Genomic DNA, 16,210 nt, shown 5'->3' on the forward strand with positions numbered 1-16,210 from the left:
TTATGGGACAGATGTACATAGTGCTAAGTCGAATACTTGTCTTCTTGTGCTAAACCAGTAACGTAATATTATACTTGTTAATGAGTAGATTATGAGATACTTCCAAATTTTTAAATTCGGTCAATAACTATATCGAATATTGAAAATAAAATGATTGTGGTCCCTGGAAGTGGTTAAATAGGCATCCTGCAACTGTCTGCCATGAATCATGGATCGCGTTAAACATTAGTGACACAGGTGATTCATTAGATAGATACAAAAATTCTTGTAGTTAAAATCTTCTGAATTGTTAGGCCGCGTCATATTTCTTCAAATTATCGATGTTTCGGCGCCTCTGCTGAGAATTTCTATAGGATCCTGTGATGTCCACTTAAGATGGAACATCCTCATAGGTAAAATATTCTACAGGTAATGAGTACTCGGTCAACGTGGACACCAAAAGGTCCTGAAGAAAATCCCAGCAGAGGCGTCGAAACGTCGACCCTTCGAAGAAATAAGAGACGGCGTAACAACCCAGTAGATTCTAAGTTAAATAACAGCGATCACGAAAGCCTGCAGAGTTACACAAAAGTTTCTGTTTGTTTAGTTCTTCTTTTGAAAGATGTTTAAGAATCTGCCCAATGTCATTTGTACTTACCTGTTAGTTTCTAAATTCATGAAGGTACGTAACATGACAATGATATTCAAAACAGGAAGATTGTGTGTGGCACTAGAGGCCTCGTTACTTGCCTCTGACGGGAAAGTTCATTTCCGTTCCTTGGACGGTGCGCTTGTGTGTTGCAGGGACACCTGCGGACAGGACGACTCGGACCGCATCACCCGCGGCAACGTGACTGCCGTCAACCAGTACCCATGGATGGCTCTGCTTGGCTACTCGAACGGTAAGTTACAATACGACTCCAATAAGGCGCCTATGACGTCATTACGTAAACATGACCACAAACACGAGTATACATTGAAAAACTAACACACACACGTTCCACAAAAAACCTAATGAAACTAACGGGACAAGCGTGGGAAATTGAGGGTTTTGGGATGGGGACAAAGTAAATACAAACAAATTTAGACGCACACCAACATACCAAACCGCACAAAACGACGATAAAACCGACAACACAAAACTCCCCAAATTCCACTAAACACAATATCTTCTGTAATCGGACACTTCCCTTGACCTAGGGTCAACCGAAGCTACCGACACCAAATCATAAAGCCCAAAACTACAACCACGTCCACAATCATCACTACCTCAAAAAACACAACAAACCAACAAAATTGGAATCGAACACTTCCCTTGACCTGTTATCCTTACGACATCTCCACATATAGGCGTCCCTGGTCCGAGCCGCCGGAACTTTAGTAAGCCTCATTTCTTCACGACACACTGAACACTTCACGACTTCATCCAAAAATCCGAATAGTTGAAGAAATTTTATTAGAGACAACGCACTGTCCCCCATCATCGCCGACAACCGAAAACTGTTGACTTTGCCAGTCATATCCATACCTACCAAAGACATAAAAAAAGCAGCTTACCAAAATTCACACACGACGAACAGAAAAAAAACTACAATTACATCGACATAACAAAACCAAAATCGTTAACTCACTGAAAAATATTCCGCTGAAAGCACAGTCACTACCAATACTACACATATGTAATTCTACCACGCAAATGAACCCCATACGCCACGTAACACGCCACCCATAAACACACCACCAGAGAGACCCACCGACCGCAAAATACGCCACCTATAAACGCGCTACACACTCAAACTAAACCAAAAACGTCACCTAACACACAACACATAAACACACCACCAGAGAGCACCACCGATCACATCAAAACGACACCTACAATCACGCCACTCTCACAAACTAAATTCCGCGCCGTCGTGACGTCACCACAACAGCCTTACGTCACGGGTCAAACCGACGGGTGGGATCGGACGCTTCACCATATCACAGTTCCGCCGGATATCGCAATTGGCGTTCTTGAAAGCCATAGCAAACAGTCAGAAGCTCCAAATGGTCGAGATGTTACGGGCAAATGCGGAGTACAACCGAAGAGCTGCGATTATTCGCACTGGGCGTTCGCCTCCTGTAATAGCTCGATTCTTCGGGTATGCAAGATCAACTGTTTACAATATTGTGGCCAAATATAATGCTTCGGAGAAGTCTGGGATTCACATCCTAGATGTTGTGTCCAGTGAGGGTGATATCATGTCACTGCATTTCTTTGAAAAGGGACAAACTGTCACAAAAGAAATCTGCAAGTTTTGACGAATGTTGTGAAACCGTGGATGGTAACTGTGGCCTCGGGGAGACAATATGTCTTTCGACAGAACGGTGCGCCGGCTCATACGAACCATTTAGTCCAAACCTGGCTCTCCGTTAACGTTGATATCTTCTGGTTAAAGGAGTTCTGGCTCACCAATAGCCCGGATTTGTATCTCCTCGACTATTATGTTTGGAGCGTAGTCGAAAGAGTTACCAAATAAGACGCATCTTTACGCACCGCTGTCGAAGCAGCCTTTGCGAATATGGACAGCGCTGTTTGCTTGCGATCGCTTTAGGACACGATTGCAAGAGGTCATTGCGGTTGAAGGGGGTTACATCAATAGTGTTGCTCTTCAAAGATACCACTACTTACATGTAAAAGGATTTTCATTTTAATTCGTATTTTGTTTTAATAAATTTGCTTTAAAAAAAGTTTCATTTGTCCGGATTTATGGGCCGCACCCTCTATTGCTTATTGCTGGCAGTTACTATTTATTTTCTACTTACATGACGAAGGTGAACGTTTTCTCATGTTCTGGAGACGTTTTTTATGCCTGTGACATATTTTGTTAAAATTATCTGATGAATTTTAAATAATAATGGAAGCTTTTGAAGTCTTCCTCCGTTCTCATCAGAAGCTAATTAATACTCGTAGCAGAGCTGAATTTCTTTAACTTCTGAGTGAGGTCATCACGGCGTATTCGGCCAACTGTTACACACTCAATACAACAACAATATCATTCAAAATAGGCGGTATCTGCGAAGATGACGGAGGAAGTATTCGGAAGCTTCAGTTACCATTCTATCTTAACTTGAAAAGAAAACAATGAGAGTTCCATTGCTCTCTTCCTTTAAACTTGCGGATAGCACAAGGAATCGATAAGCAGTTGGAAGTTATTTGCTCTGACAGTTTATTTGAAATAGGGTTTACACCGTAAACTGAGGACCGTTTTAACAAAACTCAACAAAAGACGTCTACCAAATTTTACGGGAGAAGTATTTTTTAGTTGTACTCAATATCATTGTTTGAAAAAGTTAGAAAAAATAATACAGGTATTCCACATACACTATGTGTTCGAAAGTATCCGGACACCTGGCTGAAAATGACTTACAAGTTCGTAGCGCCGTCCATCGGTAATGCTGGAATTCAAAATGGTGTTGGCGCACCCTTAGACTCGATGACAGGTTCCACCTTCCAGCCATACGTTCAATCATGTGCTGGAAGGTTTCTTGGGGAATGGCAGCTCATTCTTCACGGAGTGCTGCTCGGAGGAGAGGTATCGACGTCGGTCAGTGAGGCCTGGCACGAAGTCGGCGTTCCAAAACATCCAAAAGGAGTTCTATAGGATTAAGGTCAGGACTCTGTGCAGGCCAGTCCATTACAGGGGTGTTATTGTCGTGTAACCACTCCGCCATAGGACGTGCATTACGAAGAGGTGTTGAAAGAGGCATACCGACAATCTTTCTTTCCACGAACAATACGAGACTGGAATCGAAGGGAGAACTGATAGAAGTACTCAAAGTACCCTCCGCCACACACCGTCAAGTGGCTTGCGGAGTATGGATGTAGATGTAGAAAGATGCAATCGCCATCTCTGAATTGCTCTTCAACAGTGGGAAGCAAGAAGGTACTTAAAACATCAATGTAAGCCTGTGCTGTGATATTGCCATGGAAAACAGCAAGGGGTGTAAACCCCCTCCATGAAAAACATGACCACACCATGACACCACCGCCTCGGAATTTTGGTGTTGGCACTACACACGCTGACAGACGACGTTCACCGGGCATTTGCCATCCCCATACCCTGCCATCGGATCGCTACATTTTGTACTGTGATTCGTCAGTCCAGACAACGTTTTTCGACTGTTCCATCGTCCAATGTTTACTCTCCTTACACCAAGCGAGATGTCGTTTGGCACTTACCGGCGTGATGTGTGCCTTATGAGCAGCCGCTCGACCATGAAATCTGAGTTTTCTTACCTCCCGCCTAACTGTCATAGTACTTGCAGTGGATCGTGATGCAGTTTGGAATTCCTGTGCGATGTTCTGGATAGCTTTCTGCCTGTTACACATTGCGACCCTCTTCAAATGTCGGCGGTCTCTGTGAGTCAACAGGCGAGGTCCGCCTGTACGCTTTTATGCTGTACGTGTCCCTTCACGTTTCCACTTCACTATAACATGGGAAACAGTGGACCTAGGGATGTTTAGGAGTGTGGAAATCTCTCGTACAGACGTATGCCACAAGGGACACCCAATCACCTAGCCACGTTCGAAGTCCATGAGTTCCGCGGAGCGCCCCATTCTGCTCTCTCGCGATGTCTAATGACTACTGAGGTCGTTCATATGGAGTACCTGGCAGTAGGTGGCAGCACAATGCACCTAATATGAAAAACGTATGTTTTTGGGTTGTCCGGATACTTTTGATCACATGGTGTGGATAAGGATTGATGAATGAATAATTGAAGTGCATCATTAACAGCCGTTATTGAGAAAAAAGTTAAAAATTACAAATTTTTACAAAACTCAACATATCTACTTTTTCATTCATGTTTCTTGTTTATTTTGTTGAGATAGGTGTTAAAAATATATTTTCTAAGAATTTAAATTAAGTAGGCTCTACCAGTAAACTCAGAAGAAGGTCACTGTAACTAGCCGAAACGTTGGTTTACATTTTCGCGGAGTACCATACTCAGTAAGCTTTTATGTCTAATGGAAACATGTGCATTTTTACTTAAGTAATCCTTATTAATTGACGCGTGTGTTCTAAGTCCCTTTCCTACAGATTACAATCTCGTCCTCCGCGAATCTCCTTAGGTAGTACACCCTCCAGCTTATATCTTTTGACAATAAGGCTGAATCTGTTTCCGGACACTCCTGGAAAAAAAAAAATATAACCTATTCAGACAATTATTTTCATTCTACAAACTTTTTGTTTAGGCTTGAACAAAATCAGACTTACCTACCACTTTTCTGAATGTTGAGACATATAAAGGACTCTCTCGGCCTTTTTCTTCTACTGTATAGTATGAGATCGAAACAGATCTTTGTTTACCTTTATCGTCTTCCTTCCCTATGCGTGTTTTACGTAAATACACTCGCATGTGTCGCAATAAGAAATTATCCTGTTGAGCTTTTGTTTTATTCATATATAGGCTATCTTTAAGATGAATAGGATCACTGAAACGCAGACATATAGTTTTGGATGTTGTTTGCTCTGTCATTTCAGTATAGTTACAGTGATATTCAGATCTTCATTCGAGGTTGCGATTGTGCACCTGTTACTCGTTTGACGTTGACAATACCTGCCCAAACAGGATTGAATCAAAATATTCTGTAACATCTAAAACCTTAAAAATGATGTTCCAACCAGAAAGTTCTACAACTGTTACCAATCGTATAGTGAAATAGTGGCTGAACACGAAAGGCAAATACGTGGGACAATATGCATTGTTCTCTAACAAACCGCTTACTGTACAGTTAATTTGTCTTGTAGGATGTTGTGTGGCTGACCGACAATATACACTCCTGGAAATGGAAAAAAGAACACATTGACACCGGTGTGTCAGACCCACCATACTTGCTCCGGACACTGCGAGAGGGCTGTACAAGCAATGATCACACGCATGGCACAGTGGACACACCAGGAACCGCGGTGTTGGCCGTCGAATGGCGCTAGCTGCGCAGCATTTGTGCACCGCCGCCGTCAGTGTCAGCCAGTTTGCAGTGGCATACGGAGCTCCATCGCAGTCTTTAACACTGGTAGCATGCCGCGACAGCGTGGACGTGAACCGTATGTGCAGTTGACGGACTTTGAGCGAGGGCGTATAGTGGGCATGCGGGAGGCCGGGTGGACGTACCGCCGAATTGCTCAACACGTGGGGCGTGAGGTCTCCACAGTACATCGATGTTGTCGCCAGTGGTCGGCGGAAGGTGCACGTGCTCGTCGACCTGGGACCGGACCGCAGCGACGCACGGATGCACGCCATACCGTAGGATCCTACGCAGTGCCGTAGGGGACCGCACCGCCACTTCCCAGCAAATTAGGGACACTGTTGCTCCTGGGGTATCGGCGAGGACCATTCGCAACCGTCTCCATGAAGCTGGGCTACGGTCCCGCACACCGTTAGGCCGTCTTCCGCTCACGCCCCAACATCGTGCAGCCCGCCTCCAGTGGTGTCGCGACAGGCGTGAATGGAGGGACGAATGGAGACGTGTCGTCGTCAGCGATGAGAGTCGCTTCTGCCTTGGTGCCAATGATGGTCGTATGCGTGTTTGGCGCCGTGGAGGTGAGCGCCACAATCAGGACTGCATATGACCGAGGCACAGAGGGCCAACACCCGGCATCATGGTGTGGGGAACGATCTCCTACACTGGCCGTACACCACTGGTGATCGTCGAGGGGACACTGAATAGTGCACGGTACATCCAAACCGTCATCGAACCCATCGTTCTACCATTCCTAGATCGGCAAGGGAACGTGCTGTTCCAACAGGGCAATGCACGTCCGCATGTATCCCGTGCCACCCAACGTGCTCTAGAAGGTGTAAGTCAACTACCCTGGCCAGCAAGATCTCCGGATCTGTCCCCCATTGAGCATGTTTGGGACTGGATGAAGCGTCGTCTCACGCGGTCTGCACGTCCAGCACGAACGCTGGTCCAACTGAGGCGCCAGGTGGAAATGGCATGGCAAGCCGTTCCACAGGACTACATCCAGCATCTCTACGATCGTCTCCACGGGAGAATAGCAGCCTGCATTGCTGCGAAAGGTGGATATACACTGTACTAGTGCCGACATTGTGCATGCTCTGTTGCCTGTGTCTATGTGCCTGTGGTTCTGTCAGTGTGATCATGTGATGTATCTGACCCCAGGAATGTGTCAATAAAGTTTCCCCTTCCTGGGACAATGAATTCACGGTGTTCTTATTTCAATTTCCAGGAGTGTATGTAAGCAAGTTTAAAAGCTATTAATTTTAACTTTTAAATTCTATGTTCAAAGCTTCAGTTATTCAATATAAAAGGATAAGTTGATTTTTGTGGATTCTTGAAAAATGGAGATGTTGAGTTTTCTAAAAATTTGCTGTATTCAGGCACCTTTTACAAAGATAAATATTCATTTTTGTCGTATTTTCTGTTAGTCATTGTGTGAGCGCTTCTTGAAGTTCCGGAATCCGTTAGAAAAACGTGTTTTGAAAAAAAAACGTGATTGTTGAGTTTTGTTAAAACGGTGCGCAATTAGACCTTCCCTATAGGCAACTGTGGGAGGGAGTATCTGCGCTAGCACTGTACATTATATAAAATTCTTTATAAATACATAATCGTTCGTTTGTAAATATAACATAAACCAAAATATTATCAAAATAAATCCAAACGGGTAATTGAGTTTGAGTTGGTGATTATGAATTCGGTTGCGTTGGTAACTAAGATCTCCGGTTTCAGGTCCCAACAGCCACAATTTGATACTAACAAATACAGATTTAACGAAATGTATTCGCAAATAGCAAACATTCCTGATATGCTGGAGAGTATGGAGACCATACAACTAAATAAGTACATGTAAGCGCCTCGACGGCCGAATGATATCTTCTATGGGGATGCACTCACTCGTCCGAAACTTTGCGAGCAAATGGGGGATAATGGGCGGAGGAAGCTACATCTGTAGTGTGCAGCATGTGGCACTTTAGGCTAGATGGGGAGCACTGGAGGATGGATGAAAAGTTTTGCATCACCTTGGTTCAGAGAGTTCAAGAACCTGTACAGAAAATTGTAATAGAGATCAACATAAACATCATTTCCGCCCTTTTTATTGCTCATGAAAACCACACATTGCACGTTATACCACCACACAGCGAGACCTTCAGAGGTGGTGGTCTAGATTGCTGTACACACCGCAACCTCTAATACCCAGAAGCACGTCCTCTTGCATTGATTCATGAATGGATTTGTTGTGGCATACTATCCATAAGTTAATCAAGGCACTGTTGGTCCAGATTGCCCCCCCCCCCCGCCCCCTCCAACAGCGATTCGGCGTAGATCCCTCAGAGTGGTTGGTGGGTCATGTCGTCCATAAACAGCCCTTCTTAATCTATCTCAGGCATCTTCCATAGAGTTCATGTCTGGAGAACATGCTGGCCACTCTAGTCGAGCGATGTCATTATCCTGAAGGAAGTCATCCACAAGATGTAGAGGACAGCGGCGTGATTGTCGTCCAAGAAGACGAATGCCTCGCCAATATGCTCCCGATATGGTGGCACTATCGGTTGAAGGATGCCATTCACGTATCGCACAGCCGTTACGGCGCCTTCCCTGACCACCAGCGGTCTCCTTCGGTCCCACATAATGCCACCCCAAAATAGCAGGGAACCACCAGCTTGATGCACTCACTGGACGGTGTGTCTAAGCGTCCAGCCTGACAGTGTTGCCTCCAAACACGTCTCCGACGATTTTCTGCTTGAAGGCATATGCGACACTCTTCGGCCTTAGTGAGGCATGTCATCGAGAGTTCCCGTCCCTAAGTATCTCCTCCATGTCCGAACAACATACCTTTGTACACTCCGAGACGCCTGTACACTTCCCTTGTTGAGAGCCCTTTCTGACACAAAGTAATAATGCGGACGCGATCGAACGGCGGTATTGATCGTCTAGACGTGGTTGAACTACAGACAACACGACCCATGTACGTCCTTCCTGGTGGAATGACTGGAACTGATCGGCTGTCGGACCGCCTTTTCTAATAATGCATGGTTGTTTACATCTTGTGGCGAACCTAGTGACATCCCTGAACAAAGTGACTGTGTCTTTGATACGGTGTCCACAGTCAACGCCTATCTTCAGGATCATGACCTACATGAATGGTACCGGCTCATACAGCCAACTTTGATATCAGAGCCAAAGTAGGATGTATGACCCTACATGAACGGTACCGGCTCATACAGCCAACTTTGATAAATATGCTGAGTGTTGTCATTTTCTTTCATACATATCTGAAATAATAGACAATACTTGTATGAGTCAGCAGCCGTGTATATATAAACATACATCAAAAAAATTTTGCTTCACCCCATTTCCCAGAACACCTGAAAATAGGCGTTGACTGTGAATACAATCACAGACACAGACACATTGATTGTTCAGAGATGTCACAAGACCCACCCGAAGATGTAAACAACCATGCACCATTCATGAGCAGCGCCGATTAGAAGGAGGCGGTCCGACAGCCGATCAGTTCCAGCCATTCCACCAGGAAGGAGAAACACGGCTTGTGTTGTCTGTAATTCAACCATGCCTAGAAGGTCAAAATCGCTGTTCGATCGCGTCGGCATTGTTACTTTGTGCCAGGAAGGGCTTTCAACAAAGGAAGTGTACAGGCGTCTCGGAGTGAATCAAAGCGATGTTGTTCGGACGTGGAAGAGATACAGAAAGACAGGAACTGTCGATGGCATGTCTCGCTCAGGCCGCCCAATGGCTACCACTGCGGTGGATGACCGACACCTACGGATTATGGCTAGGAGGAATCCTGACACCAACGCCAACATGTTGAATAATGCTTTTGGTGCAGCCACAGGACGTCGTGTTATGACTCAAACAGCGCGCAATAGGCTGCATGATGTGCAACTTCATTCCCGACGTCCATAGCGAGGTCTATCTTTGCAACCACGATACCATGCAGCGCGTTACAGATGGGGCCAATTAGTTGCCGAATGGACCGCTCAGAATTGGCATCACTTTCTATTCACCGATGAGTGTTGCATTTACCTTCAACCAGACAATCGTCGGAGACGTGTTTAGAGGAACCCGGTCAGGCTGAACGCTTAGACACACTGTCCAGTGATTGCAGGAAGGTGGAGGTTCCCTGCTGTTTTGGGGTGGCATTATGTGGGACCGACGTACGCCGCTGGTTGTCTTGGAAGGCGCCGTAGCGGCTGTACGATACATGAATTTCATCCTTCGACCAATAGTGCAATCATATCGACAGCATGTTGGCGAGGTATTCGTCTACATGGAGGACAATTTGCGCCCCCATCGTGCACATCTTGTGAATGACTTCCTTCAGGATAACGACATCGCTCGACTAGTGGCCAGCATGTTCTCCAGACATGAACCCTATGGGAGATGCCTGGGATAGATTGAAAAGGGGTGTTTGTGGACGACGTGACCCACCAACCACTTGAAGGATCCACGCCGAATCGCCATTGAGAAGTGGGACAATCTTGAAGAACAGTTCCTTGATGAACTTGTGGATAGTATGCCACGACCAGTAAAGAAATGCATCAGTGGAAGAGGACGAGCTACTGGCTATTAGAGGTACCAGTGTGTACAGGAATATGGACCACTGAAGATCTCGCTGAATGGTGGTACAACGTGTAATGTGTGGTTTTCATGAGTAATAAAAAGGGCGGAAATGATGTTTATGTTGATCTGTATTCCAATTTTCTGTACAGGTTCCGCAGTGATGCGAAACTTTTTTTGATGTGTGTAAAACTAAACTCAGTCGTAACAGGCCTTTGAAGGCCCAACGGCACCGACATGGCCGCCAGATCATCCTCAGCACGCAGGCGTCACGGGTGCGGATATGGAGGGGTATGTGCTCGGCACATCGCTCTCCTTGCCGTATGTCAACTTACGAGACCTGATCCGCTACTTCTCGGTCAAATAGCTCCTCAGTTTGCCTCGTAAGGGCTGAGTGCACCCCTCTCGCTAACAGCGTTCGGCAGACTGCATGGTCACCCATCCAAGTGCTAGCCCAGCCCTACAGCGCGTAACTTCGGGGATCAGACGGGAACCTGTGTTACCACTGCGGCAAGACCGTTGGTACTGATTTTTAATACCTATCTGTAATAGATCAACCTGTGACTAGTACTGTAGTTGTCGCTGTTCTACTTTCCAGTGAAGACCAATGTAAGTTAATAATTTTCAGCTCAGTGACTGTCATAATCCAAAATTCATTTTAGATCGTTGAGAGATGGATCGTTAAGAGTAGAGAGAACGAAATCAGGATTCCCAGAAAATTACCGTGGATGATTCGCTCTTTCAACTCACAGTTCCAATTTAGAACCTGACTACAATGATAAGCCAGCCGCGGCAGTGCAGTCTCTCTGTTCATTGGACTCGTCGGCAACACTTCTCGTGGTTGAATACAACGATGTGACTGATATCTATGTGACCGTTGTCTATCATAACCATCGTGTCACCCTTTTTTCCCTCTCTATATCTTAATCAGCTACGTTAGTACTGATTATTCTTTGTACTGTAGCAGAGTGTGTCTCTCCTTAAAACGAGAGAGATAATTCAAAACCCACTGGTTCTCTATGATTACTGTTTAAGTCGATAGCTGATTTTACAGTGTTATGCCCGGCTGTCTGCTGTAAGTTTCACATTTATCCTGGAGTCCGAATGACCATTACTCGTAAAAATAAATATATATATCACTAAACATTTATTGTCAACTCCTACATATGTTTTATGAATTTAGCCACTGTCACTGGCTGCAAAGGGAGCATTATCATAACACATTGGTCATTTACTTTAAGACACAAAGCGTTCAAACATGCGATTTAACTTTCATGTCGTCACTTCGAGAACAAACTGCGCAGCGCCTGCTCTAAGCTATCCTTTGTTCAGAAGGTGCTACATTGGCGCTGTCATATGTTCCCGCCATTTTAGCTGTTTTCCCTGTGACATTTGACTGAGTGAGTGACTGCTCTCTTGCGCACTATGGGGTTAACTAGTACTTTCCCCACTAAAGGGGAAAACATTTTTCGGAACTCTTCTGGCTGTTGTTACTTACAAACATGCTGATAGCATTAACGCCAGCAATGTCAGTCATCGGACAAATTAGCTGAGGAGCCAACGTCTGGTTTTACATGAGGCTGAAAAAGTAGCGCACATTTCATCTGTTGTGTCTACTTAAGTTTTGGTCGTATTATGTAGTAACAAAGAAAACAACACATGACGAAGTAACTATCCGAATGGGACGAAAATCAGTAGATATGATTTATACATACAGACAAACAAGTGAATACAATTTCAGAAAAATTGGATGATTTATTCAACAGAAAGATCTCCACAATTTGAGCAAGTCAGTTACGTGTCGGTCGACCTCTGGCCGTTATGCAAGAAGTTATTCGGCTTGGCATTGATTGACACAGTTGTTCGATGTCCTGCTGAGGGATAACGTGCCAAATCCTGTCCAACTGGCGCATTCGATCGTCAAAACCCCGAGCTATTTGTAGGGGCTTGTCCATGATGTTCCAAACGTTCTCAGTTTTGGAAAGATCTGACTATCTTGTAAGCCAAGGTAGGGTTTGGCAAGCAAAACGACAAGCAGTAGATACTCTCGCTGTGCGCTGGCGGCCATTATCTTACTGAAATGTAAGCCCAGGATGGCTTGCCATGAGGGGGAACAAAACGGGGCGTAGAGTATCATCGAAATGCCGCCGTACTGTGAGGGTACTGCTGTGAAAAGGAGCAGCACCGCGGACCATCACTCTTGGTTGTCGGTCTGGCAGGCGACAGTCAGTGTTGGTATCCCGCTGGCATTCGGAGCGTCTTCAGACACGTAGTCCGCCTGGAATCTCATTAACTGGAGTAGAGTTGTCTTCGGCGACGATTCCCGCTTCGAAATGAGCCCTGATGACCAGCCAAGCGATCAAGCTGTCTGCGTTATGGTCTACCTTGAATGTTATCGAATCTCAACCTGCGGAACAAGAAACGGAAGAGCCGCAAACTCGTTGTTGCAAGAAATATTTCAATTCCAAAACCATTTCTAAACCATAAGTCTTCCAGATTTTGGGGTCCTACTTGGTGATTCCCTGCCAGTATCAACAGACCCAGAAAAGATTTGATTTCCTTATCATCGGTTGAACTGGAGTCACAGTATCTTGTGAAATTTGATGCAGAGTGCTCTATATAAGTTTTTGTGCGAAATGTAATCGTTCTAATTATTACGTCATATACAAGTAGTGAAAAACAGTCGGCAGCAGTTTTTGGAGTTTTTGTGACAGCTTTCATACTAGGTACGTAAATTACAAGATATACACTTAGTTCTAACGTTACGACTAGGACAGTTTTTCATCCATTTGGTAACCTTATCCTTTCTAACAAAGAAATTACGCGTGGTTTGACTATCTTGTGGTTCTAGATAGTCTCCATTCTTCGTTTCCGTGTGGCTGTGATGAGAGAGAACTTAAGAACTCTCGGTTTCCTCTCCACCCTGTTCTTCTCCTTCGGAACATTCATCCAATCTCTCTTGCAGAAGCTTCCGAACTCTTTCGTATTCTACTTCGTAAGGATCCATTGACGTATTAACCACACAGGGTGACAACATACAAGGAGCTGCTACGAAATACAACACTCTAAGCCTTCTTAGCTCACATTTATCTTAAATATCGCGCGCCATGTTAACAACGCAAGGCATAGTGTTGCGTATTTTCTTGGAACGGGCTTTCATTGCAGAGTGTACTTTCACTCAAGGCTCGCACATTACTTCCTAGAAAGGTACCAAAGATCGTGAAGGTACACTCCTATCCATTACGCAATAATACGTTGATGAGGATGTCTGAGGTGTTCTGAGCATCCCACGCAATAACTAAAAGGTCTATGTTGACTGTATAGCTGAAAAAGACTAGTAATTTGGTAACAAACATTGTTCGGCCTGAAGCACAACATTGTTATGATTCCGTAAATGCAGTTTTTGCGACGTTCTGCACCCCAGAATGAGGTCGAACCAACTATTGTTTGCTACACCATTTTCCCAATTTTCAAGAGGCGTGCTCGCAGAAACGCAGATTCTTGCGTGTAGATGTAACCGCCAACTGTCCAGTGACACTTGATGTCTAGACGGTATCTCATATCCCGAGCAGTGTATTTGTAATCTCGATAGTACCAACAATAACCGTGCAAATAATGAAACATTATTAAAGTAGAAGAAGGTAAAGTTTTCCTCAGCACACAAGTTGGTTTGAACAACGCACTGGTTTATTAGGAATGGCCCCATTGGAGGTGGTATACCTTCCTCAGACCTCCGAGCAGACTTAACCGACCATTTACAGGGCAACCAACAGTTAAATGTGAACTTATTATAACGTGGGAGATTGCCATTTTTCCATAGTAACAAATATTGGCAGAGGTTAAAGGAAGGATAAATGACAGATAAAAGTGCGACTGACTGCGGGTCTAATTCCAGGCATTTGAATTCGTAGCTGGAAACGTCACCACCGAGCTACTTATCAGAGAACCGGAAAAACCTAGTGCCTCTGTAGCGTCCAGTAGTTCTGTAGTATTTCATACCAGCCATGTGTTTTACCTTTAAAATTAATTCCCTTTAACACCACCATAACAGTTGCAACTTCTGGTGTCACCGCCAGGCACCACACTTGCTAGGTGGTAGCCTTTAAATCGGACGCGGTCCGTTAGTATACGTCGGACCCGCGTGTCGCCACTATCAGTGATTGCAGACCGAGCGTTTCCACACGGCAAGTCTAGTCTAGAGAGACTCCCTAGCACTCGCCCCAGTTGTACAGCCGACTTTACTAGCGATGGTTCACTGTCTACTTACGCTGTCATTTGCCGTGACGATAGTTTAGTATAGCCTTCAGCTACGTCATTTTCTACGACCTAGCAAGGCGCCTTATTCAGTAATTACAATGAATTCTGAACAGACAATATTGTGAATCATGTACCGTCAAGAGCGACGTTCATCATTAATGGATTAAAGTTAAGTATCAAACTACTTATGTCCGCTTTCTGAATTCTAATTCCTTGTCATGTTCCAGACCTCACGTCAGTAAAGTTCTTCCCTCCTCACGCCAGCCTGTGTGAGCTAAAACGCGTGCATTTCGGCATCCAATAGTAACACGGTGTTGGCTCATCAGCCAACTCAACACAACTGCAATGATAAACCGCCAAATAATGTAATGATTTAAAAGTTTTAGTGAAATATTTTCTAGGTGTTTTGCTGGTGTAGTACTGTGAGGCTTCTCATTTGCAGGCGGACCGGTGTCGTTCCTATGTGGTGGGTCGCTCATCACCAGCCGCTACGTACTGACCGCATCGCACTGCGTCAACGGCAGGAAGCTCGGCTCCTACAGGGTGTGAGTACACCTCTCCATACTGACTCCCAGCGGCGTGTCATCATCGGAAGAGAGAGAGAGAGGGGAGAGTGAGTGAGTGAGTGAGAGAGAGAGAGAGAGAGAGAGAGAGAGAGAGAGAGAGAGGGCAAGTTTAGACGTCTTGTAGGATCTGCTCTATTAGATGCGAAGACGCAGGCACAGTCTATGATGCCTCGCACGAGTTCACTGATTAACTATCCATTGTGTGGAAGGTCTGCTTAAGGCTGCTGAGCGCCATAAGGATGATCTGACTGCTTGAAGCCCTGTGCGTTCTTCTAGTGGGAGGACTGGACATGAGGGCAACACAATGAAGAGGAATCCAGGTGGAATACTTGACAATTTATCATTGCTTTGTTTTCTAAATGACAAACACAAATCCAACAATAAGCATTAATCAGTAAGATTCAGGGTAACCAAAAAGTGAATTTAGGGACAGGGAGCCGCCATAATGCCACCACATAAGCGAAGATAACCCATTCACTTAAATATGAAAGCTACATAGTTTCCCACATATAGCTGGAGAGAATAAAGCCATAAATACAAAAATCTGTCAGTAGTAGCAAATTATTTTTGATTGTTCCCACACGCTGCTCAACACCAGTACGTGTCTGCGTCGAGACTATGATACTGGGATTTCAGAAATGGCTGGTCAACTGAAAGTGCTTTAAATGCCATTTGATGGTAAGATATACTTGTTCGTAGCTTGGTTGTACTTACTGAAGTCATAACATATCATGTTGATAAATTTGTGGGTTAGGTTTACTAAATATTCGTAACATCAGGGACCTGTAAAAAGCTGCTCATCTTCTGTGAGATGACCTTC

At 44.9% G+C, this 16,210-nt stretch overlaps 1 protein-coding gene across 1 annotated transcript in view; it reads left to right on the top strand.

The window, feature by feature from the left end:
• LOC126472311 (serine protease easter-like) overlaps positions 1-16,210 on the top strand; it is a 78,667-nt gene that overhangs the window by 38,430 nt on the left and 24,027 nt on the right. The window contains exons 3-4 of the mRNA XM_050099927.1: positions 784-881; positions 15,267-15,369. Of these exons, the coding sequence (XP_049955884.1) occupies positions 784-881; positions 15,267-15,369 (201 nt within the window). The remainder of the gene's footprint in view (positions 1-783; positions 882-15,266; positions 15,370-16,210) is intronic.

This window comes from Schistocerca serialis, chromosome 1 (assembly GCF_023864345.2).
Source record: "Schistocerca serialis cubense isolate TAMUIC-IGC-003099 chromosome 1, iqSchSeri2.2, whole genome shotgun sequence".
Taxonomy (NCBI): Eukaryota; Metazoa; Arthropoda; class Insecta; order Orthoptera; family Acrididae; genus Schistocerca; species Schistocerca serialis.